The 26,224-nt window shown below is 36.3% G+C and overlaps 1 protein-coding gene across 2 annotated transcripts in view; it reads right to left on the bottom strand.

The window, feature by feature from the left end:
- SPATA17 (spermatogenesis associated 17) overlaps positions 1–26,224 on the bottom strand; it is a 95,421-nt gene that overhangs the window by 12,838 nt on the left and 56,359 nt on the right. For both annotated transcript variants that reach the window (XM_064446270.1, XM_064446269.1), the window contains exons 7-9: positions 24,921–25,124; positions 19,544–19,695; positions 10,517–10,652 (exon numbers count right to left, since the gene is read on the bottom strand). In XM_064446270.1, the coding sequence (XP_064302340.1) occupies positions 10,517–10,652; positions 19,544–19,695; positions 24,921–25,124 (492 nt within the window). The remainder of the gene's footprint in view (positions 1–10,516; positions 10,653–19,543; positions 19,696–24,920; positions 25,125–26,224) is intronic.

Genomic DNA, 26,224 nt, shown 5'->3' with positions numbered 1-26,224 from the left:
TACATTTTTCAGCTGGACAACTTCCAAACTAAATTCTACACTCCATTGTCCATGTTGAGGAAAGAATTTAGCCTCAAACTTTCTTTAACATCTGTTTAATGTCTATGCAGAACTTTCAATGTATAGCTGAGTACTATTATATCTCACAAATGAACAGGAACTAGGAATTTTTACAATGTTTTATATGCTAATTTATTCATTGACAGTGTAGTAGCAATATAAGCTATACTGTAAAGTTTCCCATACTTCTCAGAGGACTTTGGATTTGACCTGCAGTGTTGAAATTCTTTAAATAGCAACACATTTTGGTCTTCTTTCTGCCAAAGGCTTGGCATTTGCAAAAAACTACAAATCATGCCAAACCCTTTGAGTGATATATGGAGGACCACAATCCACTAGGAAATAAGCTAAGACCAACTCATTCATTTCATTTAGGTCCTTCAGTGGGATTTGAACCATCCAGCCCACAAACCATGTCTCATGAGATTGCAGTATACATCCAGCCCACAGTAATAATGATTCATATACATATATGTGTATATGCTTTATTACTACCTTTAGCTGGATTAAAAGCAATATATCAAATTTTATATTTCTGCTTCTTTTATTAGCTTTCTACCACTTGATCAGCTGATAGAGGCGATAATGAAATGTTTTTTTATAAACTGGAGTTTGTAAGTCCTATCCTGAGAATGTAATATTTCAAAAAATAGCCTAAGCTTTGGGGAAAAAACCAATTACAGAAACAGCATTAAAAATGCCAAGCAGTGGGCAGAAGCAATTCTGGATCAGTTTAAAAAAGTGATTGATGAAACTCTAATCTGAGCTGAAGGAACAGTTTCACGACAAGCTGTGACCATTCCACACACTTCATTAGCTGCCATAATTAGCCTGGTGTTTCAATTTGTTAGAACTGGTGGGGACAATTTTACTCAGAATGCAAACATCAAAAAACAGGGTGCCTCAGACTTCAGAAGAGGCTGATGAGAAGCTTTTCTAGTCTCTGTTAACTAAAAGATTAATTACAGCTGATGGGAGGCTGTACTCTGATTGTCACTCTGTCTATGTGCATTACTTTTAGCATTAGAAGAAAGACATGGTTGACACTACACTGCTCAATCAAGCAGCTTCGCATAAGAGTACGAAGACTTAATATGCGATGTACTTATTGTTTCTCTCCCCCCCCCCCCCCCCCCATAAGTTACACTTTAAAAGAGCAGGGTATTCAGTTGTTAATGATAAGCACTTACTACTTATGCCGTCATTCCTTCATACAACTACGGTGAGAGATCCTAACACGTCTCAAAGGTACTGGCTGGGAATATTATTAGTTCCTATTATGACAGTCAAAATGTAAATTCCTACTCAAATAGTCTCATTATGGGAAACAAAATCAATGTAGTTGTGAAACAGATACTGTGGACATCACAGCCTTTGTATCTTATCCCCCCTCCTATTGATGAGACGTGCTCTGTACATCAACTCAAAGCTTGTAAGGTTATTTAAATGGAAGCGAAGTCTGAATCTGAAGTGCAAAGGTTATTCCTGAATAATTCCATGACTCTCATTCTAGAATATTAACAGAGCATAATACACCTACTCATAAATAACTCCTTATGTGGATGTGCCTTTCAGTTTCCCTACGTATTTTATGCTGAGATCAACAAAGACTATAAGAGAAGGAAGAATATAGTTTCTTATCTCTATCATGGTGGAACATCCTTTTAATGTGAGTTTATAAATTGCATGTTGAAACCAGGTCTTCATCGCATTAAATGAATAAACTCTGAAATGTGTTCCAAAGCGAATATCATATCACTATTTAAAATGGAGCAAACAAGTTCAGAGTTGATTCACAATATAAATTTTAAAGCAAAAAGCAGTAGCTACTTATGTCAAACCATTAAGACAACAAGCAGTCTGTATTACTTACCATTTCTCATTCACTCCAACACAAAGTTACCTTTTACTGTGATTTTGCCTATTCAGGGAATGTAGGTTACTCTAAAATCCATTTTACTGCACTGAAGTCCTACTGCTCTAAGAATAATCTACTCTTGCTTTCTGGAGAGATCATCAAAACAACAGAAACCTGCAGCCCCTCTCAGCTTGGGCATATACCTGGTATAACCTCTTAGAATCCATCCATAACTGCTACATGTATTAATAACACCACAAATAATATAACCTTTCAATTATAATGGGGCAGTGTGACAAAGTATGTCATTCAGGCATCATTTTAAGATGTAGTGTTCTGTAGTCCTAAGTGTATCTGCTGCACGAAGTCACCAGAACATGTGCTTCCAGTCTTAGACTTCAACTGCAAACTCACTAGCAATGTGCATTTAAAGACAGAATATTCTTTCTAAATAGCATTTGTCTACATATTGATTATATTCATTACAGGCCACAACCTTATCTGAAGCAAATTAGCCTAGCTCCATGGATATATCTCAATTATGCTAGGTGCTAAGGATCGGGTCTCATACTTGCAATCCTCAACATTTGGATGGACCATGTAATTCTTGGAGGATTGGAAAAGCCTTCTGTCACTTTCATGTCAACTCTATTTAACCAGCACAAAAAAGGTCTAGGTGAGAATTATCAAATAGTAAGTAGCTTGCTTTTGCAGATATGTTCTGTAAAGACTTTTAAGTTACTCCAAAATACAGCCTTTTTAATTCAATATTGTGACAAATTGAATTGAGTTGAAATACATTATGTTTGGCAGATATATAAACAAATCTACTTAATTCCAAGAATGCTGAACAGCCCATCCAAATCTGTCATCAAAAGGCAAGGCCAACCACTTCCCAGTTCAGTGTGAGGACTTTAAATTCCAACAAACAAAATAATGTCCAAATAATGAACACCTAAAACCAATATAAACAAACCAAATTAGGTGTAACTTCAAACTGTACTGTTCCCAGCTCAACTAATTTTTTACATTAAAAGCTCTGCCACAAGTTACTGTAACGTACTCTAAGCACGTATCGAAGGAATTGGTCAAGGTACTCTATCTCTGAAGTGTTTCTGATTAAACTGTTTAAGCAATATTTACAATGGAAATTGTTTCGACAGTTAAAACAGACATGTATGTCCCTCAAAGAAATATTGGTTAAAGTTAGCTCTTACTAACAAGCAAGACTTCCTTTTACACCACTAACGTACAAGTTACCTTATTAAATGAGGAAGGTAGGCAAAGCAAGACATTTATCATCCAACAGACAAATGACACAGGATTGCTAGTTAGACAGTATAATAAGTACCATCTAATTTTCTCTTTCGAATCAATTTATTCTTCAAAGCCTTGGATCATCATCAAGGGACTACATTTTCCCGTTGAGAAATTACAGCACTGAAAATCAGGTTTTATAAAATATTCAACTAGTTGCCAACAAACCCTTACAAATAACCACTAGAATGGATATGATTAGAAGAGTGGTGACAGTATCTTTTCTTATGCAAATAAATGGTTTGACTCTTCTCAGGCACTGCTTTGTAGTATTCCCTCAAAATCAGACCCTGTAACTCATCAGTAACCTTCACCAGAAAGTTTTTTCCAGCCTTTCTTTTCAGCCTTCCAGTTACCCACAGATTCTTTTCTGCATTTAGTTAGAAAACGGTAGCCAGGAATGCATTTTGCATATTTTCATTTGCTTCACAGTATTTATCTTTCCTTCTAAGAAAATAATTTGAAAGATCACCAATAGTTAATAATCATTTGCAGTACATATATCAAGACTAGCATTTTTCAAAAGCAGCCCCACAGTGGTGACCCTAAGCTTTTTCTCAAAAGAAACAATCTACAGTTCAAGAGATTTTCCAATGGAAGCCCTGAAAGTGATATTCGTAACAAAATGTATTGCTGAAAATATGACACAATCATTCAGTAAAGAACCTGACCTACTCCTGCTTTTTAAAATATGTTTACTTCTCAACAGCACATTATGACATTTACTACAAAATGCAAAGAATTCATAAGTAGGAGTTGCAAAAGTGACTTTAAGCCACTCTTTGTTACCCAGTTTCAGACATCACTTGCCTGTTAAGCTGGTCTGTGATACTAAATTGGGCAACACCACTCTTTTTCTGTGCTACCTAACCAGGCTGCCGAATGCCTGAGCTGCAAGGAGTAATGGTGCTGTGGGAATCACCCTATGTGGAGGCAGGGGGTTACTCAAGTTGATTTTCACATGAGGATACAGCAGTGTTCTGACTCACAATGGTTGTTCTGAGAGCAGGAAATATGTGTTACAGGGTACAAAAGATAGACTTTTCATTAATAGCATCAATGTATTGTTGTAGGACCAGACCCTTGGGTTTAGCTGATTTGGTTTGGTGCAGGACTCAGGACTGGAAGAAAAGTGACAGCAGCCTTATCTTGGAAACAGGCAGTTGATAACTCAAACTAAGGGTCCATTTGGAGCATCTGAATAGATACATCAAGTCATGCCAGCAGTAATAATCATACAGGAGCCATGCCATTGGCCAGGGACTACTGGAGTGCAACACACTTTGGCAACAACCCTTATTATCCCTGACATGGCTCATGAGGAAACCGGTAGTGTAACAAGCAAACTCTTACAGATCATCTAATAATTCCCCTACAATAGAGTCACTTCTGGCTGCCACATTATGTCAGCTCTGTGTTGCCTAGAAAACCACATTGTAGTTGAATTGGGGAAGTCGGAATCCAATATTCAAAATACGTGCTAGCTCTTCTCATTGTACATTAGTAACTCCTGTCACAAAGCATACTAGTAAATATGGCCTTAAAAGTTTTAAAACATGCAATAAGACCAATAGTACAGATGCACATTCATTAGCCAATATCACACTGTATTAGAAAATATTCCTGTGTGATCTTTTTTCCTAATTAAAATGAAAACAAGCAAATCCCTTTAAAAAAAAAATTGTCACAGTCACAATCTGAGGGAGAAAATGTTTAAAGTGTCACATATACATTACACCTACCTCCAGTCCAATCACTGCAAGGATAGGAAAAATGGACTTAACACGAAATTTAAATAAATTTCAGTATAGTCAGGGATGGAAAAGCATGAATAGTGTGTCAGACAATTCTGCCACCTAATGACATCATCCACTAAACACATGATTGTTGTATGTTGTTGGTCCCACAAGGGATGAAACTAATTTTCAAACAGAACAAATCCCCTCTCTCCCACTCTATTTTTCCCTTGTAGTAACACTATACAGAGATAAATTTGCTGTGGAACCACAGGACGCAGTGGTCTTAGAATAATGTGGAACAAAATGCGTTGGCTGTGCCAGGTAGAAGAGTCACACTCACTTTCTAAGGCACTGAGATTTTCAGACCATATTAGGTTCTCCCTGTAGACCTCTTCCACATATGTGGAAATCAGAGCCCTACCTGATAACGTGATTCCACTTGGGCCTTAATGTGAGCAACAATGAAAACCATGGAGGCTATTGAACTTTCAGAGGCAGCAGACTATATAAAATAGGATTAATTCCTTGGACACACAGGGGGTTCTCTTTTTCATCATAGAAAGGTCAAACTCGGTGAAGTCATATGAGAGCAATTATGCAGTTGAGACATTCATAGAGATTTGATCCTTACAATCTTCTTTATGGAAGAAAGCAAGTCAAAGACCAAGAACTTCTTCTATAGTCTGTATCTCTGTTATGCCAGATAGGAAATTTCTGCCAGTTCTTGGACAAAGAGACAAATTTACACCTGTAAATCAATGAAACTCTGTACTTTGCATTATACTTATGTCATAGCATTCTTTATATAAACTCTGACTTAAAATCCATATACACACTGGTGTTTATCTGTTATGTATGTCATAATTTAATTAAATATTTCTGCAACTTCTTTCAAACTGAGCTGAAGGCGATCACTGTCCAACAAAATCTACTGAAGCTGTTGATTCTGCCTTTATCTACACTGGCTGAATTTGAGCCTGTAATTCTCTGCCTCTGGTGACAAAGGTGGAAGCAATATAAATTATATAAGGAACAACTATTTCCTCCTCTAATGGCTACACAATGCAGTGTGAAAGTGCCAGTAGTGTTGACTACAGCCCAATTTCTACTGCTCCACCAAAAATAGAATTGCGCTGGTAGTGAATTACAAGGGCTATTTTTCCTAGCCTAGGCAAGGCCATGACAATCAGAAATATTTGAACTTGATATTTGATTAATGCTGTCAGTACTCCATAAGTGATTTCCACACAACAACATCAAATTATTTAATTATTTCTTGTTATTAATGAAATGAAACAATTCAAAACAAACCACGAGAATGACTGTTTTGCAGGAAGCTCATAATCATCAATTCATACATGTAGAAGTCTTCCTAAAATTATATCAAGCTGGCCCGTTGAACTTGAAAGGCATATTTTATCCCAATCAATGCATAAAAGTAAAATTATCCATAACTAAGGCATGTTTCTCTGCTGTACAGTTCAGCTGTAATGATCCCCACACACTGCACTTGCACATCAATTATGATAATCATAATCACGGTCGTTAAGCTGAATGTTCATTATTATCAGGATGCTGGTGACAGCAGATTCAATCATCGGGTGCAATGGGCAGGCAGTCACAGTCCCACCCAAGTTTCTGCAGACAGCGTTGTGCCACATTAAATCTATGATGTGTTCCACATCCCACTCCATTCCAAAAGCTGTAGACGGTAAAGGTCAACTTTATGTTCTGTGCAATATGCTTAGGTTCTCTAAATTAATTCTTTGCAGTACTGGGTATTTTTATGCTTTGTAGATAATAAAATTCTGTTTAGGGCCAAAATGCCTGTGCAAATAATGAAACAGCGATGCAGTTGTACTGTAATTCACCTATAATAAGGCATCAGAGGAAAGAATCTATCAGGAAGGAACATCTTAAAATGTCACTTCCTGAATTTTGCAAATAAGAAAACATTAAATGCTGTCATTAAAGTCAGTTTTCTAAAATGCATATGCAAACTAATTCCAATACCGATTAAAGGCTGTAAGCTATCATTTCTGCCTCAGTAAATACGAACATATGTGAGTGTTTTGACAACTGAAAGATTATAGTTAGTGTATTTGTTCCCTTGACTGTCTAGCTACATTGGAACCTATCATCGTAGATGAAATTCATAGTAACGGGTAAATATTTTATATTGATACTTCTCACATAAATTCTATTAAAGGCATTCCAAAGTATTAAGTTTAATATCGTACGTCTAAAAATATGCAAGCGTTTTTATATTCATTTACAACTAAGTTAACTAGATTAATTTTCACTAGAGGTATAGCATTTCCATTTCTTGTTTATTTTTAATGAAGAATTAGAATACAACAGTTTCTCCATTAACTCAGAAACTTCTTTGAAATGTAAACAGAATGAGATAAAAATCTTCAGATTATAACTAGATGAAAAGAACTATTAACTTTTCCTCACATAGATATGGTAATTATTATGTTTACAGGAAGTCTATGTTAATACCCTTTCATTTTCCAGAAGAAATACAACATGGTGTCCTGGTTTCAGCTGGGATAGAGTTAATTTCCTTTATAGTAGCTAGTATGGGGATATGTTTTGGATTTTTGCTGGAAACAGTGGTGATAATGTGGAGATGCTTTAGTTGTTGCTAAGTAGCGCCTACATTGGTCAAGGAGTTTTTCAGCTCCCCGTGCTCTGCCGGGCGCACAAGAAGCTGGGAGGGGGCACAGCCAGGGCAGCTGACCCAAACTGACCAACGGCATATTCCATACCATATGACGTCATGCTCAGTATATAAAGCTGGGGGAAGAAGAAGGAAGGGGGGACATTTGGAGCGATGGTGTTTGTCTTCCCAAATAACCATTACACATGATGGAGCCCTGCTTTCCTGGAGATGGCTGAACACCTGCCTGCCCGTGGAAAGCAGTGAATAAATTCCTTGTTTTGTTTCGCTTCCAAAGTGCGCAGCTTTTGCTTTACCTATTAAACTGTCTTTATCTCAACCCAAGAGTTGCCTCACTTTTACTCTTCTGATTCTCTCCCCCATCCCATCAGGCGGTAGTGAGCAAGAGGCTGCGTGGTGCGTGGGTGCTGACTGGGGCTAAACCACGACACACGGCAATATTTTTCATTGTTGTTCATTTTGCTTCTTAAGTAATTATATAATTTACATACTAATCTTTTTGTGACTTGAATTAAAATGCATACTTACAAACACATGAAAACCTCAGGAAAATAAAACTAGGATATGCTCATGAACATACACAGGGAAACTTTTTTATATGAGGTTAAAAAAAAAGCCAGCTAATATCAAATAATACCTCTGCAGCATCACTGATTCACTGACCGCTGAACTCCTTGGAAGATCTTACACAGTAGTTTGTCTTACTGGCAATGATAAGAGAAATTTCTCTAGTATAATACTGTCAGAAGGTGAATATACATCATGGCTGGGTTATGTTTGGGTTGTAATAGAAGTTGCATCCACAAAAATATCACCTCATGGGAAACTCAAAGGATGGTTGTATTTAGCAGGCAAAGTGTTAAGCAAAAAACTGATTTCTGTTTGGTAATATTTTGATACGTGCCCCTTAGTCTTGTGATTCATGAGAACAGGATAATTTTGTTCATAGCACTGATACATACAAAGTTTTAATACAGTTTAGAAATAAGAAAGTGAGAGAGAGTTCTTTCAAATTTAACAGTTATGAAAGTATGACCTCACACCCGCCTATAGGACCTTTTCCATTAAAATATGGTGAGGAGGTGGAGCTGGGGAGGTGTGTGGGGGAGTTGGGTTCTGATAATAATGACCCATTAAAGCAGCAGGTAGGTCATAAACAGCTCTTTTCTCCTTTTATCTCTGTGTTTGGGTAAGCAGCTCCTAACTGAAGCTTCATATTGATTTAGAATTGGGGTTGCAAGGCTGTATGACATGTTGGGTTAATGTATACAGCTATTCACCTCGAGAGATATGGGTTGAAATCTTTCCAAGATCACAAGTAAAGTGAGTTTAGTTGTTTCAGCTAAGCCCATAGTTTATATGATATTATATATGTGTGATATGATATACAATGTAAATATCTTTACGTTGTTTGATATCATCATCTGAGCCTGATCAAGAACTGCTAAGGACTGGAAAGGAAGAGTCTTTACAGGACAAGATAAGTACCACCAGTAAGACTTTTAGATCTTTTTTATACATTATAATTATGCTATGGGACTTCAGCCAGTCATACCCTCCACTCATTGCTTTTGAAAGACAAATTCAGATCTTTTTGTTTGAATGTTGATCTTTGTACCTTTATTTGCAATGAAATTTCATTAATGCATGTTAAAATACCAAGATTTTAGTGTAAGCTCATTTTTAAACCTCAAAGTTTTGAGAAAGAGTTATTTTTTAAAAATATTACTTCTCAAGCTAAGATTCCTTGAAACATGTTTTAAATTTACTAAGGTTAAGTTGCTTTCAGGAAAATAAGTAATCATATCTTATAAACTCCCAGAATTGTTTAGGTTGGAAGACACCTCTTGAGATCATCTAGTCCAACCCACTGCTCAGCTAGAGCAGGTTGCCCAGGACCACGTCTGGTTGGGTTTGTAATATCTCCAAGGATGCAGGCTCCACACCTCTTTGGGCAACCTGTGCCAGTGCTCTGTCACCTCTCATGTTCAGATTGAATTTCATGCATTTCAGTTTGTGTCCACTGCCTTTTGTCCTGTCACTGGACACTTCCGAGTCTGAGAGGAGTCTGGCTCCCTCTTCTTCATTCCCTCCTCTCAGGTGTTTATACATATTGATAACATCTCCCCAGAGCCTTCTCTTCTCCAGACTGAAGAGTTCCAGCTCTCTCAGCCTCTCTCCTATAAAAGATGATCCAGTCCTTAACTGTTTTTGTGGCTCTGTGCTGCACTCTCTACAAAGTCCATTATCTTTCTTGTACTGGGAAATTTTAATATGATTATGATAGAAGTACACAAAGTCTTGTTAGAACATGTTCTGAGGAAAATTATCTCTTGTAGCACTACAAAACCAGAAATTTGAGATGATCCTGGCAAAGCAGGCAGTTTAATGAGATTATCTTAAAATAAAAACAGCTATTCACTAATTTTTAGAATTTTCCAAAGAATGTAAGCAGTAAAATATTTTGGTTTTAAACAGGTTTTGCCTTAATTTTCTGAAGGTTTATCTTAATGTGCAAGGGTAAATATGCAACCTCTCTTAAATCAGAAAAGGCAATACAGATAGAACAAAACTCTGCAAAACTTATATAACCAAAGCTGTAAAGCTGTACTTAATCAGGCTTTAAAGTCCTTATCTTGTAGGTTGGACAGGTGTTGAATTTCCTCAGATTGAACTCACTGGAAAGACAGTTGAGGACCTGACATATCATATCAGCTCTAACAGTGTGATTTAATAACATGCTAGAAAGATTCCCATTGGATTCCATGATCCCTGGATCTGGTCCAAATTCACTTAGTTCTAACACAATAACAGCCTAAAAAAGTAAACCATTCTTTAATCCTTGCAGTTACTTACCTTGTCTGCTACCCACTTCTTAGGCTGTACTTCTCGGAAGTGTTTAATTCCGTAAGTTTCTTGGCCATATTTGCCTGACCTATGAATTGATGGGTCATACTTCTCATTTTTGTGATATGAAGAAAATGGCAGAAATCTGAAATTCCAGAATATTTAAAAATCAGTTATGCTGTACTCTAAAAGCCACAGGATTGGTGTAAATCATAGATACCAACACTACAGGAGGTGACATGAACACATGTTCCTGCTATTTTCCCACACCTTCTTAATGTTCCCCCTCAGTATTGTGAGAAGATTACTGCAATTTCTCCTATAGCTGCTTTTAAATTAGGTTTGGAGCAAATAGATATAGTGTTTCAACAGGATAAAATGAAGACTTTCTGTATGAAGATATTACTTGGTTCACTTGCATTACTAGATTATTACTTTGGCTGGATCTGCGCTACCAACTGGTGTGATGTGAAGAATGAGCAGGGTTCAGTTTGCTGGGATCTGCATGTTGACACCTCAGGTGTTAGCAGGCAGTGTAGCCTGTGCCAGCTGTCTGTGGCAGGCACGCACCATGCACAAGTATAGAGCTCACTTCTGAAGAACTTGGATGCACTTTACAAGTCACATAGGCCCCCAACACATAACCTCAACCTGATCACTCCATCAGGATGGAAATATTTCAAGCATGCCAGCAATATAAGCATAAACCAAGGCAAACTTGCACCATAAAGACTCTTCCCTGTACCTTAAACTAGGTATGCATCCTTCGATATCCATTAATCAAAGCTAAATAAACCATATTCTCATTTCGCAGAATACAAAGTTATACAAATAGTACTCTTGACTTTCACGTATTGGCAGACCACAAAGCAAATAATTTATTTCTTCTGATTTTACGGATTGTGTGCTTTACTCTCAAGTTATAAGTACGTCCTCATTAGCAATCTTTTGCAGCCTGATTCTTTCACTTTTGGTCATACTGATGGTGGACTCCATGCTTACATACTCCCTCACACTGAACAGTGAAGCCCCAGCTACCTGCTTTGGGCATGGAAGAGGTTTTCGGATGGATGTCCCTAACTCTCATGGACAGCTACAGGTTTTTTGGGTAGGTTCCACAGCAAACTGTATGGAGGAAGGTGAAAAATATCTTGTATAGAAAGGATCTGCAAGAGACCTTACAAAGATGTCTTAGTTTCATCTGTTTCAGTTTGCAAGGGAGTTATGAGAGCAAACAAGTAGATTTAATATAAAGTAAAACCTTGTGAATTAAGCTTATCATTGCTGGTATTCTGAAAAGGCAACATGCATTTTTTTTATTCTACAAGTGCAATAAAGATTATTATACAGTAAAATTAGAAATATAAGCTTCAGAAGTTTAAAACATCACTTCAACTACCATGAAAACAGGTGTGGTTAATTAAAACCTATTCCTAGATGAAAGCTTTTCAGAATCCAGAGCCCCTATAAGAGTTAGACAGTCAAACAAGTTTTTTTTGTAAAGATGGGGATTAAAATACATCTCTCTGTCTCTCAGCTGATATAGAATGGGAAAATTATTTATTTGGACTAACTGATCCATCAGCAACTGTTTGAGTGTTTGTTTTCTTAAATTACATTTCTTTCCACTTCATAAAAAGAAACTATTTTAGAATCTTGCCAGCTATATCAATTTATCTATCAAGTACCACAAACAAATGTCATGTAAAGTTAGTGAAAGAAAAACACTGAGTTAGCAGACTTTTAAATTATACAAAGCTATAGTAGCATGTGTATACTCATGGGAAAGGACACTCTCACATAAGACAGATTATGGTACTTGTAATGCTAATTTGCACATGGGATGGACATCACACACACACAAAAATTAATGTGGCCCCAGTGTCCCAGAGAATACATTGAAGGTGCTGTGAGCCGGCTGCTCCACTTGCAGTTTTTATCACTTCTGAATTGCATTTTAATAGTACATTTTTCTTTTGTTCAGACATGAAAGAAAATTGGCTTTCTCAGGGGATTGGATAGCTGAGAAGACAAGGCTAGCAGTTTAGGGATTTGCCCGTATATGCACAGAATTTAGTTGAGCCATAGCATTCATAATTTAATACGAATACTATGTCTGTAAAATTTATACACAAAAAGGCAAAAAAAATCTTGAGGAAAGTAGAAGATAAAGTAAATTATTATAGTTCTCCCTATAAAATTTCCTACATACAGGTTTTGATTTTACTGTGGATCAGCTCATCTTTGTCTTTTTGGCAAACAAATACTCAGAGTAATCTATGTCCTACCATGATTCCAAACAACAACAACAAAAAACAACGTATATTGTAACACTTTAAGACACAACTAACAGTATGTTCTACATGTAGTTTAGCACAAAGGTGGTCTTCTGCATTCTGCTGCATAACTCCTGTAAGAACATCAACGGGAGTATGTGCCATACAGCCTGCAATGTATGTCTATAGCTGAATAAAAAAATATTAAAGTAACACTGAATTTTTGGGGAAGAACATTGAAAAATAAAAAATATTGAAATGAAAGAACATTAAAAATATGACAGGGTATAATGGTGTAAAGTAGAAACTTTCTTTTTTTCCTCTGTCTATAGTTCTGCCAGGTGGACAGATCCTTATTGAGATAATGATCTAGCTACAAGAATCATATGCTTACAAATTCAATGTCTGTTTAAAGAAAGAATTTTCATTACTCTATGTGAATAAGTAATTAAAAAGAACATTAAAACAATTTTTTGTGTTAAGTAGGGTAACCAATTTAATGGGAGTCATACAAAAGTCATTATACCCCCACAACCAATAATCATAGTAAAAAGCAATAGCACTACAAAACACTGTAGTAATGGCATTGTGTTCTGTAGCTTTCTATATACACCTGACACAGCTTTTCCCCAAATTAATGACAGTATGTGCTCTGGATGTGACAGAAGAGAGTGATGGAAGGAGAGGAAAATTAAATTCGGAGAATGGTATGATGCCATTCTCAACTGCACAAGTTTAGACCTCAATAGTTTTTTTCCACAAAAGCTGACTCACAGGATTCTAACATCTGTGTTTCAGCTTTTCCTTGTGATTTAAGTGTAAATTCAGAAATTCTTAAAGGTTTTCAGTAAATATGACATAGACATAAGTAGTAGGATCAAGGAAGAATTAAATTCCATATTGATGTTATATTGTGCTATAAAACATACTTAGTATAAGATGAGCCTTTCCAAAAGTTGATGATTTAATGGGAGGTGAACTTTCCCTACAGAAATAAATTTAAAAATGAATTTTTTCATTTCATTTCACCCACCACAAAAGACAGAATGAGAGATATGCCAAAGAATACATTCAAGACAGGGACAAAGAGTTGGAACAAAAAATCAGAAACTATCTCAGGTTCTACAAATAGCAGTATTACACATACACAACCTTAGGGAGTACCGGGACCAAAGCTGGCAGTGTCACTGGTAATGAAGGCCAGCTGCACTGTTGCCAGGACCGTGTTATGTTGAACCTAATTAGCGTAAAAAGACCTAGAAGCCTTGACTTCATAGCCAGTCCTGGACCTGACAGCTGCTAGTGGCATGTATTTGAATTTCAGGAGATGATCTAGATATTTGCTGTTAACAAAAATAAAAATTGCTTTCTCTTTTCCTTCAACTCATCCCATCCTGTACCTCCCTGCTACTTAGTTTCATGTCTCTAATCCTTCTTTTACCCACATTTTTACTCCCTCATGACCTTTCTTCCTGCATCTCCTCACCCACCATTTCTTCCTTCCATTCTCTCTTTTACTGTGAAATCTCTCACTGTTGTGACAGGAGAAGGAAGAAGCCTTTTAGATACTGAAGACTTTCCAGCTGGATCAACCAAGATGATAGAAGCAGCAGTAGGCACTGGTGTTTATGGCACTGTGAGAGGCTAGAGAAGCAGCACAAACAAGAAGACTCCTCAGGTCCATCATTTACTGCTGGGTGGCAGCATCCCAGTGCTTTATGGTACCTACTAACAGGACACAGTTCAGAGGCATTCACTTCTTCTTGAATTTAAATGGCAGCAAAAATCCAGAGTGGTCCTTTAGCATGTTCTCTGGATCTGCCCAAGAGACAAAATCCCAGTAGTCTAGCAGTGCAAGCATGTAATCCTGATACCAGAAATGCTTCAAACTTTACCCAGGCTTCTGAGAAAGAACTGGCAGTAGATCTACTGCCAGATTGCCATATATGCTACACTACCAGGACACATAAGAAATACTAAAACTAGAGAACTAAAAGGAATATTCTGCTTACATGTTTTTTCAGACTTTCATCATATTTCTATGTACTGTACATTTTTGAAATTTAGTAAAAATACTGCCAAAATCTTAACTCTAGATGTGTGATAGTGTTGTTCAATTTTTATCTAAAGTGGTTCTATGCAATAGCAATTCAATTCCTTGTTGTCTTGATCTAATTTAAATAAAATAATTTTATCTCACTTTGAAGAAAACCATGACCTATAAGTTCCAAACAAACTATGCTTCTCTATCAGGAAGCTGTAAATCTTTAATGTTTTTTATTTTTCTTTAAATAAAACAGGAAATTAATTTTAAGCTTTCAAATTTGGGTTATACCTGAAGTAATTTCTTCATAAAATCCAAAAGCGTCTATCTTATCACTCAGGGAACAAAGGAAGAAGCACAGTGGTTTTCCATAGCAAAACAATTACAGCAGGGGAGCCATTATTTAGTTCATAATGAATACATATTAAAACCAAAGTGTTATTTATAAAAATAAAGACAGACTGTTTTACCTAACATATCTAGTCAGATTACCTTTAGTGCAGTATTTTCATCCATAAGAAAGTTATTTCGGGTGCTTTATTACACATTGCCTACAGTAATATACTAAATATATACTTTTTCAATCAATTATCAATCACTTTTATCCTAACATTGGTAAATCTAAGAATCACCTGGCTGTTTTTGTTTAACCCCTGTCTGGGATAATGTAAAGTGGCAAAGAAAAGCATAGTCTAGTTCTTGTAGGAAATAAAAGAGATCTCTTCTGCAGCAAATTCCGGAACTTCTTAATTATACACATACTTATTATCTGCATCCCCAGTGTTATAAAGTACCAGAACTTCATTAGAAAAATTAAGATGGAAAAATGAAGGCGCTACTTTGTAAATTTCCAGTGGAAATTAGCTGGAAGAAGCAGAGGAATACTGGATCAAAAGAGGGTAATCATGCTTAACTGTGCCCTAGAGCACCCGCATGTATAATACGATTTGCACAGTAACTACCTCTCCTATTACTGCTTGTTTGGAGTATTCTGTGTTAATGGGGTTAGCTAATTTAGTATTTTAACTTAAAAAGACTCTGCTGATTAATAAATGTTGCACACTGTGCTAGTAATTAAAATAAATGGAAGAGTTACAAATAGAAGTTGAATTGTTAAGAAAACATTATCTGAAAATATATGATAATCCCTGTTTATCATAATACAATAACAGTCCAGAAAATATGCAAATTGCTGAAGTTGCAAAGCATATGAACAACTAAGTATAATTTGAAAAAAGTTTTCAGATGTGTTTTATTTGTATGACACTGAATGTAGCAGCCATTTCCACTGCAGCTAAGTCAGAAACAGAGGAAAAGATCTTATAAATGTAGAATTTATAAGATTTTTTAAAAATATTAAATCTTATCAAAGTGACTTGCTTTTTAAATTTTATTACCATTAATACCAGGCAGCTCATAACACTGATGATCTCCAAGTATCGAGCTTATTTAGATCATTCACTTCTCTGTAAGTGTACCTTTCGTGGGCATCACTATGTAGCATGGAAGCACCTAAGCTGGTTCTAAAGGAAAGCATTTTCTTGCTGAGACTAAGGCCATGAGGAGCTTGGTGCTGCAACGATCGCACAGCATGTCAGAGGCAGGGTGCTCAAACATTGCACTTTGCTGCACACGAGGGAACCAGTGCGTTCAGGACTAGCTTGGCTGCCTCCAGTACAGCACTGAGCACGGACATAGCCAGAAGCTGAGGTGACCAGCCTGATGTCACACTAGAAGACTACAATAAATCAGGAAGCCTCAACCTTACACTACTGCTGGTATATCCCTATTCTATCACCACATTGCAACTCATTCTGATCTATGTTGATTTTATAAAGATGTTTAATAGTGTACTTTGAAGCATGAGGCATATTACATGAGACAGATTTCAGTGAAGTTAATGAAAGTAATTTACATTTTTTCGCTGGAAAATTAGGCCGGCATGCAGCTGCATGCAACTGAGTAAAGAACTTTTCATGCTTAGTGATCTAAATCTGCTGGATCCAGCAGTTGGTGTCTCAAACTAGACACTAGTTTATTAAGTGGCCATCCCAAAGGAGTCCAATTGTCATTCCTATCCAAGTGGAGGGGAAAACACTTCATTTGTATGAAAAATAGCACAATAAGGCAATAACAGCTTCAGTTACACGAGAAAAAGCATTCCTTATTAGGCTATTACCCAGTTGCTCCTTCATTACAAAATAGGAAAATCCAGCAGTTTCTTTAAGTAAGCACATTCTCTCTGGCTTTCATTTGTACTGCTTCCACCCGCCTCAAACTCTCCCATAGCTTTTTCAATTATTTCTGCATTTTATAAGAAGCAAAAACTTTCTCAGAGCTTGAAACACTTAGAAAAAACGTATTACCACTTTAAAGAACCCTGATTATCAGAGGTGAGTGGGAATTCTGAGTGTTGTTGGAAATTGCAGGTATGCACCGACAATTTTTCTGTCTTAAGAGATATCACACAATACTCACTCTGGAAATATACAGATCAAGGATTAAGTTTGCAGATTTATGCAAACACAAGCTTTCTTAACAAATGCCACACACTTCCACTGTTCATTCCCTCCTTATTTTCTAAAACAGGAGAATAATCAGCATAGGAAGCACTACCAGGAAAAAATACAGTCCCACAGTACACAATTACATAGAAAGAGACAGAAATTTGTCAATTCATAATAGACAGTGCTGAGAAAAAACTACTGTAGAACCTAAGTAACCCTTTGCTGACTCCTCCCTGGAGACTGGCATCCCACACAGCAGCTGCAGCATTACTACTGAGCGTTAGTCCTGATGATGACCTGCAACTCTGTCATCACCTTTTTTTTCAAGGTTACAGATGTGACCCTTGCATGGTTGGTTGAATATGAAGCACAAACGGAATGATTACTGCCTGAAAATGTATAATACGCTATGCATTTAGCGTGCATGAAGCTGAGAATCATTGGTGTTAGGACATTGCCTCTGTGCATTAAGGATGGCACTAAATGCTTCTTTACCCATAAGGTAAATAGAGAACCCTGATCAATTAATATCTGTCCAAGCTCGAGACCTCAAATTTAAACTATACAGACCAAAGCTTCACAATTCGCTCACTGAAGAGAGCCAGTGAAATATTTATTACCAGATCTGACCTTCTGAAACTGTTGACACAGTGATGCCTGGGGAAAAACCCCATCAAATAAAGACTGGGCAATATAGCTATGCTTATAATGAAAGATATCATCCATCCTCACCTGGAATGCATCCGTCAAAACTTATTCAGTAAAAAGAACACTTTAAATGAGAGGTAGAACATTAATCATGACCTAGTATTGTTTGGGTTTTTTTTTTTTACATTTCACTGGAAGAAGCTAGAAATAAAAGTTAAAACCAAAACCAGGCCCAAAGTTACGCTGAGGTGTGAAAGTTAAGCTGCTTCCCCCTCACCCCAATATATGAAAGAATACAGAGAGGAATAGAAAACTGAAGTTCATTTTTACTTGTAACTTAACTCAGTTATGGTTTTGGTACAAAAGGAATGGAAAGTACTATACCTGATTTTGGGACCAAATATAAAAAACTAACATTGCCTAAAAGTGGAAAAGTAGCCAAACTAAGAGATTCTTTTTTTTTTCAAAACTGTTTTTGAGTAGAATTTCCATTTAAAGTCACTGCTAATATTAAATCGGGGAAAATGAGAGGAAAATGATCCAATAATAAAAACATAAAAGCCAAACCATGCAAATGTAATTGATTCTAGCATTCTTAAGCCCCAGTCCTGAAGCTGATAAGTGGCAACATGGAGCTGATAGAAGAGCTTGAAACAGATCAAAGATAGCAAAGGATTGTGTCCCAGTGAATCAGTGGATCACAGGCTGCTCATGAGGAAAAGTGATTCTTTTCTGTCCTGAATTCCACTATTAAAGCGCCAAAGGATTGCCAAGAGCAGTGAATTCAGGGGATAAGTTGACCAAACATAATTTTTTTCCAGTTAACTACAAAGCCAGAGCAGGTGACTTAACAGGCTTTTATTATAATTGGACAAAAGAGTTCCATTATGATAAGAAAAGGTTTGGAAATATTTTGGCAATAGCCTTAAATCTTTTGGGACAGAAGCCTTAAATGTTTTGGGATGGATTATGTCTGTATTTGGGATTGTGTGGAAAAGAACTGGCCTGTCTGACACTACTACAGATGCTACGGCTTAGGAAACCAAACTGCTTCAAAGACGATTACACTTTTTGCATCATGTTCTAACAGGTGCAACATATGCTCCCTTCACTTCCAGGTGAGCTTTGGTAGTCTACTGGGAGAGAAAGCAAGTCTCATTGGCATGCAACACCATTTTTCCTCCCATAGTCTGTAAGCTCCCTGAATATGAAGACTGAAACTATTTTTTCTTTAGCAAGGTGCACGTGGCAAAACAGAATTTGCATTTGTTTTTTTATTTCCTGTTAAACCCCTCTGTTGCATCACATATGATTATTATTATTACAAGTTCTCCTACAGATTCATAGATATGGATGGCATGTGTCACACAATTACAAGATAGGGTCTCTGCCCTGAACAGTTTATAATCTAAGGACACAGAATTTAGAAGTATGTACATAGAATCTTTGCTAGTAAGCTGTCAGGTTTGACATTTCATTTTGTCAGGCATGAAAGGTTTCTGAAAGCAACGGAATAAAGAAAACATTCTCACAACAATACAAGAAAAAACAAAGAACTTACTCATTGTCATGTATACGGTTTCTCCATTCCTCCCTTTTCATTTCCTCTCTGGCCTTCTCTAGTGGTGAATTGATTGATGCTGCCACTCGCAAGGTTGGTTCCAAAGGCTTGTAGCGCTGCCGCAATACTTCAGCAGTATCGCGGAAAGGCCCCTGAAAGGTAGAGGATAATGTAAGTGTTTTATTGTGGAGTTACAGTTCTTTTCTCTCCTTCTTTTATTCATGACACATCACTGATGAAAGAGGACACAGAATGTCTGGGAAGTGTAGCAAGACTTTTCTTCCAAAATAATTAAAGCAGTTTATTTTGATAGAGAGTTACAGATAACACAAAGGTTGGTAACACGCTCTAAAGCTCCAAAGAGAGAATGAGAAATGTGCACGCAAGATTTATTTTACTAATAAATATTTATTATTTTAAAACAATACATTGTTAGAACTGATTAGGAAAACTTAGGTTTTCCTTAGAAAAAATATTGGTGAAATAAAACCTGATATGCAAGTATTAACTATATCTAGATTCTGCTTAAGCAGAAAGCTTGTAATTTCCTTTTATAGGATAAATAATGTTTTACCTTAAAGAACAAGCTTTTTAAAATTTAACTGTAAAGTTATCTGGAAGGGAACTTAATAAATTACTTAAGATATAATTCTTCTAATACAATTCAAACTAATGACTTCATTTTTGCATTTTTGAAAAGTCTAATTCTACATTAATTTATCATTCTCAAAAAGAAAGCTCATCATTCTTTCACAAGTCTCTCTATATACATGTATAGATCTTTCTTCTAGAGTATATTCTTTAATAACTGATTATATCAGCATCTATTAGTTAACAATGCAAATAAATAACAGCAGGAGTCTGTGCAAAGTGACATACTTTATGTCTTGCTTTTAGTACTAACCAGTAAGAACTTACCTGGAGTATAATTTGTGCCATATTACGCTCAGGACAGCTTAGTGGCAAGTCTGGATTTAGAAGTGTTGCTAATTAATTTTTATTTTATTTTCATCATTGTTGATCCTGCAATGAACTAGTGAAACCTTCTGAAACCATGAACAGACAAAGAATCCTAATCACAGCCTTTATTCTTAAAGATATTCTTCTTTAAATAGGTTATCGCTAACAAGTCACAGCTGGAGTTACTGCAAGCACTGAGTGAAGACTGTGGGGCTAATAAAAAGAAATGATTCACGCCTCATTTATGTTCACTTATGTTTTACATTAATAGAAACCAATAATAGGAACCAGTTACCATAAAAGTCATGGACCGTAAATAACACAAATGGCAAATAAGTATCATCTAGTACTTTTCACAGCTGGACAGGAGGATTGCTATATTTGAAAGTAGTTAATGGATTTTTACTGGAACTTTACTTTTTAAAGGCACAGAACCATGATTTGGAGATCTTTTTAAAGGTCCTAGTAAGCAAGTGAGAGTAGTATTTACACTTCTTGCAGGTGTTTTGTTGCTTCTACTTTCTAAGTCTGCATAAATAAAATACATTCATTTAATATGACCTCAGTAAGTCTTTAAAAACAGAATGAAAAGTGTTAACACTTGTAAGAGAATAATCAATACTAGAAGAGGTCATTAAAATTAGTAAGCAATGGTCTAGTAATATACAATCAGTTGACCAAGTTATAAAAAAAGTTTAAAAGTCAATAAAAAATTAATACTCTGTATTGCAATATGTTTGCATGAAGTGGATATGGAGCAAAGAAGAAATGTACTACTGTCAAATAATATCAAGATAAATACATTTGCTTTTAGAAAATAGTCTTTCAGAATATTGTATTTTTTCTTCATTGCAAAATATTGACTCACATTCCATCAGTGTAAGGGTCAAATCAGGTATCCAAGCACGGATTTTTTTCCATCTGTAATTTCCAAGACCTTCTAACTCTTTCTCAATCCATAGTTCAAATGAAATTAATAGAGACCAACTACTAATGGAAGGAGGGGAGAAAGACTGTAACTAAGCAAAGGTTTCTCAAACAAGGCTGTGGCATCTGTCACTAATGAAAGTGGGATACGTATGTTAGAATATTACGATAGTTCTAAACATTCCCTGCCGATTTTTCCATTCCTCTAAATCATGTATTTGAAGACACTTACGTAACAATAGGGACCTAAGGAATATATCTAAGATGATAAGACCTCTAAAAAATCCATTTACCTATGCCCATTTTACAAGATTAATTTTAACTTTTGTGGAATCTTGTGGTAGAATGGTGCTTACAAATGTTTTCAAATTGGCAGTGCCTGCAAGCATTTCAGGCATCCAGATTCAAAATGGGAATCTTCCTGGGGAGGTCAGGCTAGGAAAGTAAGGGAGGGAGTCAACCAACCATTTTCACCCAGAACGCAACTCACAAAACTCTGTGTTCTATCTTCAGAATTTGTACTGAGTAGCACAAATCTCGCTACCGACTGGTCTGCCAGATAAAGGTTAGCATATCGGCGTTCTTAGTATTTTACCATAAAATCAGAAACTCATTTAAGAATTATGATCTACATTAAATCGCATGTTCTTCACCATGCCCATTCCAGGAAAGCTAACAGCATGCAAAAAAATCCCCTAAAAATGGCAACATGCTTTCTGTTATTAATGCCTTTTAATGAACAGATGACTAATTTTAGTATTATCTGTGTTTCCATCAAACTGTAATTCTAGTAAACTCAGTAATATAAATGATAGATCTGACTGATGTATAAGCATCATTAAAACTTTTCTTTTAAATACACTATCTTATACACACAGAGCTTACCTATAAAATGCTAAATACCCATTTCCCTAAGCGAAAGCTGATAGATCAGCTGATTAATTAAAAATTAGCTGAGCTATTTTTTTTCTTTTAAACTTATTTAATTGACATTCTCATATAAAATATCCAACCCTATGGGCAATACAAATTTCAGATACCTGAAAGAATAGTGAAGTAACAAGTGACTCACATGGGGCCTGATAGATGTTAGAAAAAAGAAGCTTGGTGCCAAAAAGTGTTGCCACAGAGAACTAGGACACAAGTATATCTAGTAATTAAATTCCTTATTGTCACACCAGACAACTTTCAGGATGATGCGTTCTGATGGGTTTTCATTTCCTACTGTTTCATCAGCTCAAACCAGTGTCCTTTTCTTAGGCATACAACCCTAAATTGTCAAAGTGTTGTGCAGGGATTTAGCCGTGTGACTCCCATTAACATCAATAAGAGTCGCGCAGTTAAATCCACGCTCTGTGCTTTGAAAATTTACCCCACAGCGTACATCCCAGGGTGCTGAAAGGATTAAAGTATTATATAGTAAATTCCCTCTTTGAGGTGCAGAAAATAAACAGAACTCTTCTGGTTTGTTCCAAAAGGCTATCTGTGCACGACTGCTGTGCATGCGTCTGAACTTAGAAAGGTCTATAAAATACTAGAAATCCAAAGAGAAGCTTGTAAGATACTTTGTATTCAGTCAGGCAGTTTTGCAAGAGCAACTTAACAATGGAAAACCTCTGAGGTCCCTCTTTATTTAAAAGTATGACTCCTAAACCATGTCCCCGAGGCAAAATCTTCCCCTCTATCCTGAGAGACTGTGCATTTAGTTACATCACACTGAAGGACCATCATAGCCCCTTTGGGCCCAGAAGGTAAAGCTATAATGTCATGTTTACCTCAACTCCAAACTTCCTGATCACCCAAACTGTTTGTTGGCCTGCACTTTGTCTCAATTCTAATGAGTCAATGAATTCATTCAATGAGGAAGCTCAAGCAGTCAAGGTAGGGAGAACAGAAGCAGTGAAGGACAAAGGTGGAGAATTGCCCTGAAGTTGGTGCCTACTGTTATAAGCAGCGTGGTTCTCTGTGTGGCTCACCTCTCCTTCTCCAGAGGTATTCTGGCAGGCCTGCATCTTCTCCTCATGCTCTAACCAAATTGCCTCTGCCTTCATGTCCCACAACTGATACAGACTCGTCCTGCTATGGACAAGTCAGTCATTACAGAAAGATGAGAAAAGCCTCTTCTGCGTGGGTTAGCCCGTATGCCCACAGCTGGCCCTACTGAAGAGCAATGTGAATGCAATCAATAAACTACTGGTGAATTGTGGCAGATGGCATGCATACACATTGTTTGAACCCAGCAGTAGTTCAAACTTAAGACTGTGTTCAGATCTCCTCTACCAAGGGCTGTAATAATATAGTGAAAATAACCATATTGACTCAGAGGAGTAAAATACCAATAAAGATATATTATACTTTTTTATTGCTCATTACTGTTATTTAATTTCTGTAGCTAAATGACAGCTTCAGTGACAGTTACTGGGAAGGACGCTTTAGAAGCATTGGCTTTCTAAGCAAACTACAGAAGAGAAAATTTAAATATAGGACAGAGTACAAAAGAAAAAAAAGCATAAGATGTTCTGAAGACGTGGTCATTTGAAATCAAGCCAGCACTGAAAGTGTATGTGTGAGGTCAGCAGAAGGCTCAGTAGGTTGGGTGAACTGAAAAATTCTTCAGAATAGAGGGAAAGACAGAATACTTCTAACCGAAAAGTACCTGTATCAGGCATATACTGGCAAAAGCTACATGACATTGTACCGTCATCAAGTGAGGAACATAAAGGTCTCAAAAGTCTATCTGCTGTGTACCTTGGGCATATTCCCAGCAGGTTTTGATAATAAGGTGGCAAAGGCTGTTTTGCCATCTTGTGGGATGTTCGTTCTGATGCATTAACTTAGAGATCTCCATTACCTTATAGAAGAGGAAAAAAAAAAAGCTATCAGCAACATATGTTGATGTCAACTGAAATTAAAATTGCGACCATGACAGTTAAGAATGGGAGCTGGGTAACTTGGCCGTGATGCAGAACAAAATGTAGAAGTTTTTGTAATTAAAGCTGACACACAGCTAGTGGACACAAAAGAACAGGAACTATTCTATACTGAGATGATGTATCTTGGCCTTCATATGGAAAACAATTGCAAAAAGAGGAAAAAGTTATCACAACTGGTTAATTTGTCCTATAACCTTTCATTTCTCCTATTCTTTTTACTGATTTAAAATTGGAAATTAAAAATTCTACCGCTAATGAATCATAATATTGATATTCAATTATGTCAGGCCTTCCCTTTGAAATACCAGAATTGACATTTTTTCTCCCAAAACCAAAAGTAAACACTTCCCTGTTTTTACATACCACCTAGGTTTCTTTTTCTCTGAGACAAATCTGTTCCAAAGACTTTATATCCTGAATGCAAGCACCAGATCTATATATAAAAAATAAATCCACTAAAGGGATTTTTGGACTCGATGATCCAACTCAACATAGTCTATGATGATCTATTATAAAAGATATGAACAAAAGCTGCCTCAGACACAGAAAAATGTTACCTGAGGCTTCTGTCTGCCAATAGGTGGCAGAGGCTGTTCTGTGGAGAAAGTCGGAGGCCTTGTACAAGTTGGCCAGTCATAGAGCTCACAGGCAAAGGGATTCTTAATTTGCTGCCGTCTGTGGCTCAATGGCTTTGACTTCTGTAGGAGCAGTTCCATTGGATCCGGGGATTTTCTGAATGGTGAATTGTAGATGCCTGCAATCTGAGCAGAAGATGAGGTTATCTTTGACTTTAACTAACTTAGAATTCATTCTTGTACTTATTCTATAAATCAAACTAATTTAAAAAACCTAGATAATAAACAGTTCTACACAAGGTTTCTGACAGCTACTGACATGGGATAGATCTATAGTTTAAATGCATCTCTGGGCATTGTATTACAGGTACAAAAGGGGCTAAATAAGACAATGTAATGTATAATCTGGGTTTCAGCCCTTCAGATGAGGGCAATTTTCATTTTATGGAAGGAAGAGCTTCCTGTATCTGAAACCCATGTTTTCTTTCAGTAACGTTCAATCTTTCAACTTCCACAGCAGTAGTCAAAGAAATGTGACAGTTTTCCCTTAAAAAATAATTAAAAGCATACGAATTTGCATCTAGTTTTAAGGGCAAACTGTTATAGTTGTTTAGAAATTTAAAGTTTAATTTAAATTCCAATTTAAATTCCTATACTTAATAGGAACAGAAAGATATTATTCATTATTTCCAAACACATACTTAAAGAATAAAATAAATGCTTGTGCAAGGGATGACATAACTCTTGTCCCTTTAAACTCTGTGCTAGCTAACTTACAATGTGCAGTAAAACAGTGGCAACTGCAGCATCTTTAAAGGTAAAACTGAGTGATTAATTAAGGGGAAATAAAAAAAAAAAAAAAAGGAATATGAAAAATACCAAAAAGCAGTAATGGCTTTTTTCCAACAAAATGTTCACAATAAATGCCTTTAGCTATTCAAATGTATTTAATATGCTTTAATATGAAAAACTAAAACAAACAAAAAAAACCAGAATAAAAATTTCTGAACTGTAAATTAAACGGAAAGATTCATTCCTCACTGAATTTGAAATATGTTTTTTTCAGGATACATCATTAATTGCATCACTAGTGTGATCTAATGTAACAATTATTAATATAAAGCATACATTTCAAATTCTGAACTAGTTACCTATGTCATTAACAATCCCTGAATATCTGGCAGGTCTAAATTATGTGACAGACTGTTCCCAAATAATTCCTATATAGGGATTCTATCAGCTGTATATAAACATTTCTCAAATACACATATGTCAGTTTACCACAT

This window comes from Phalacrocorax carbo, chromosome 3, assembly GCF_963921805.1.
Source record: "Phalacrocorax carbo chromosome 3, bPhaCar2.1, whole genome shotgun sequence".
NCBI classification, from domain to species: Eukaryota; Metazoa; Chordata; class Aves; order Suliformes; family Phalacrocoracidae; genus Phalacrocorax; species Phalacrocorax carbo.
The sequence above is the reverse complement of the archived record's forward strand: the minus strand, read 5'-3'. Positions and strand labels throughout refer to the sequence as shown.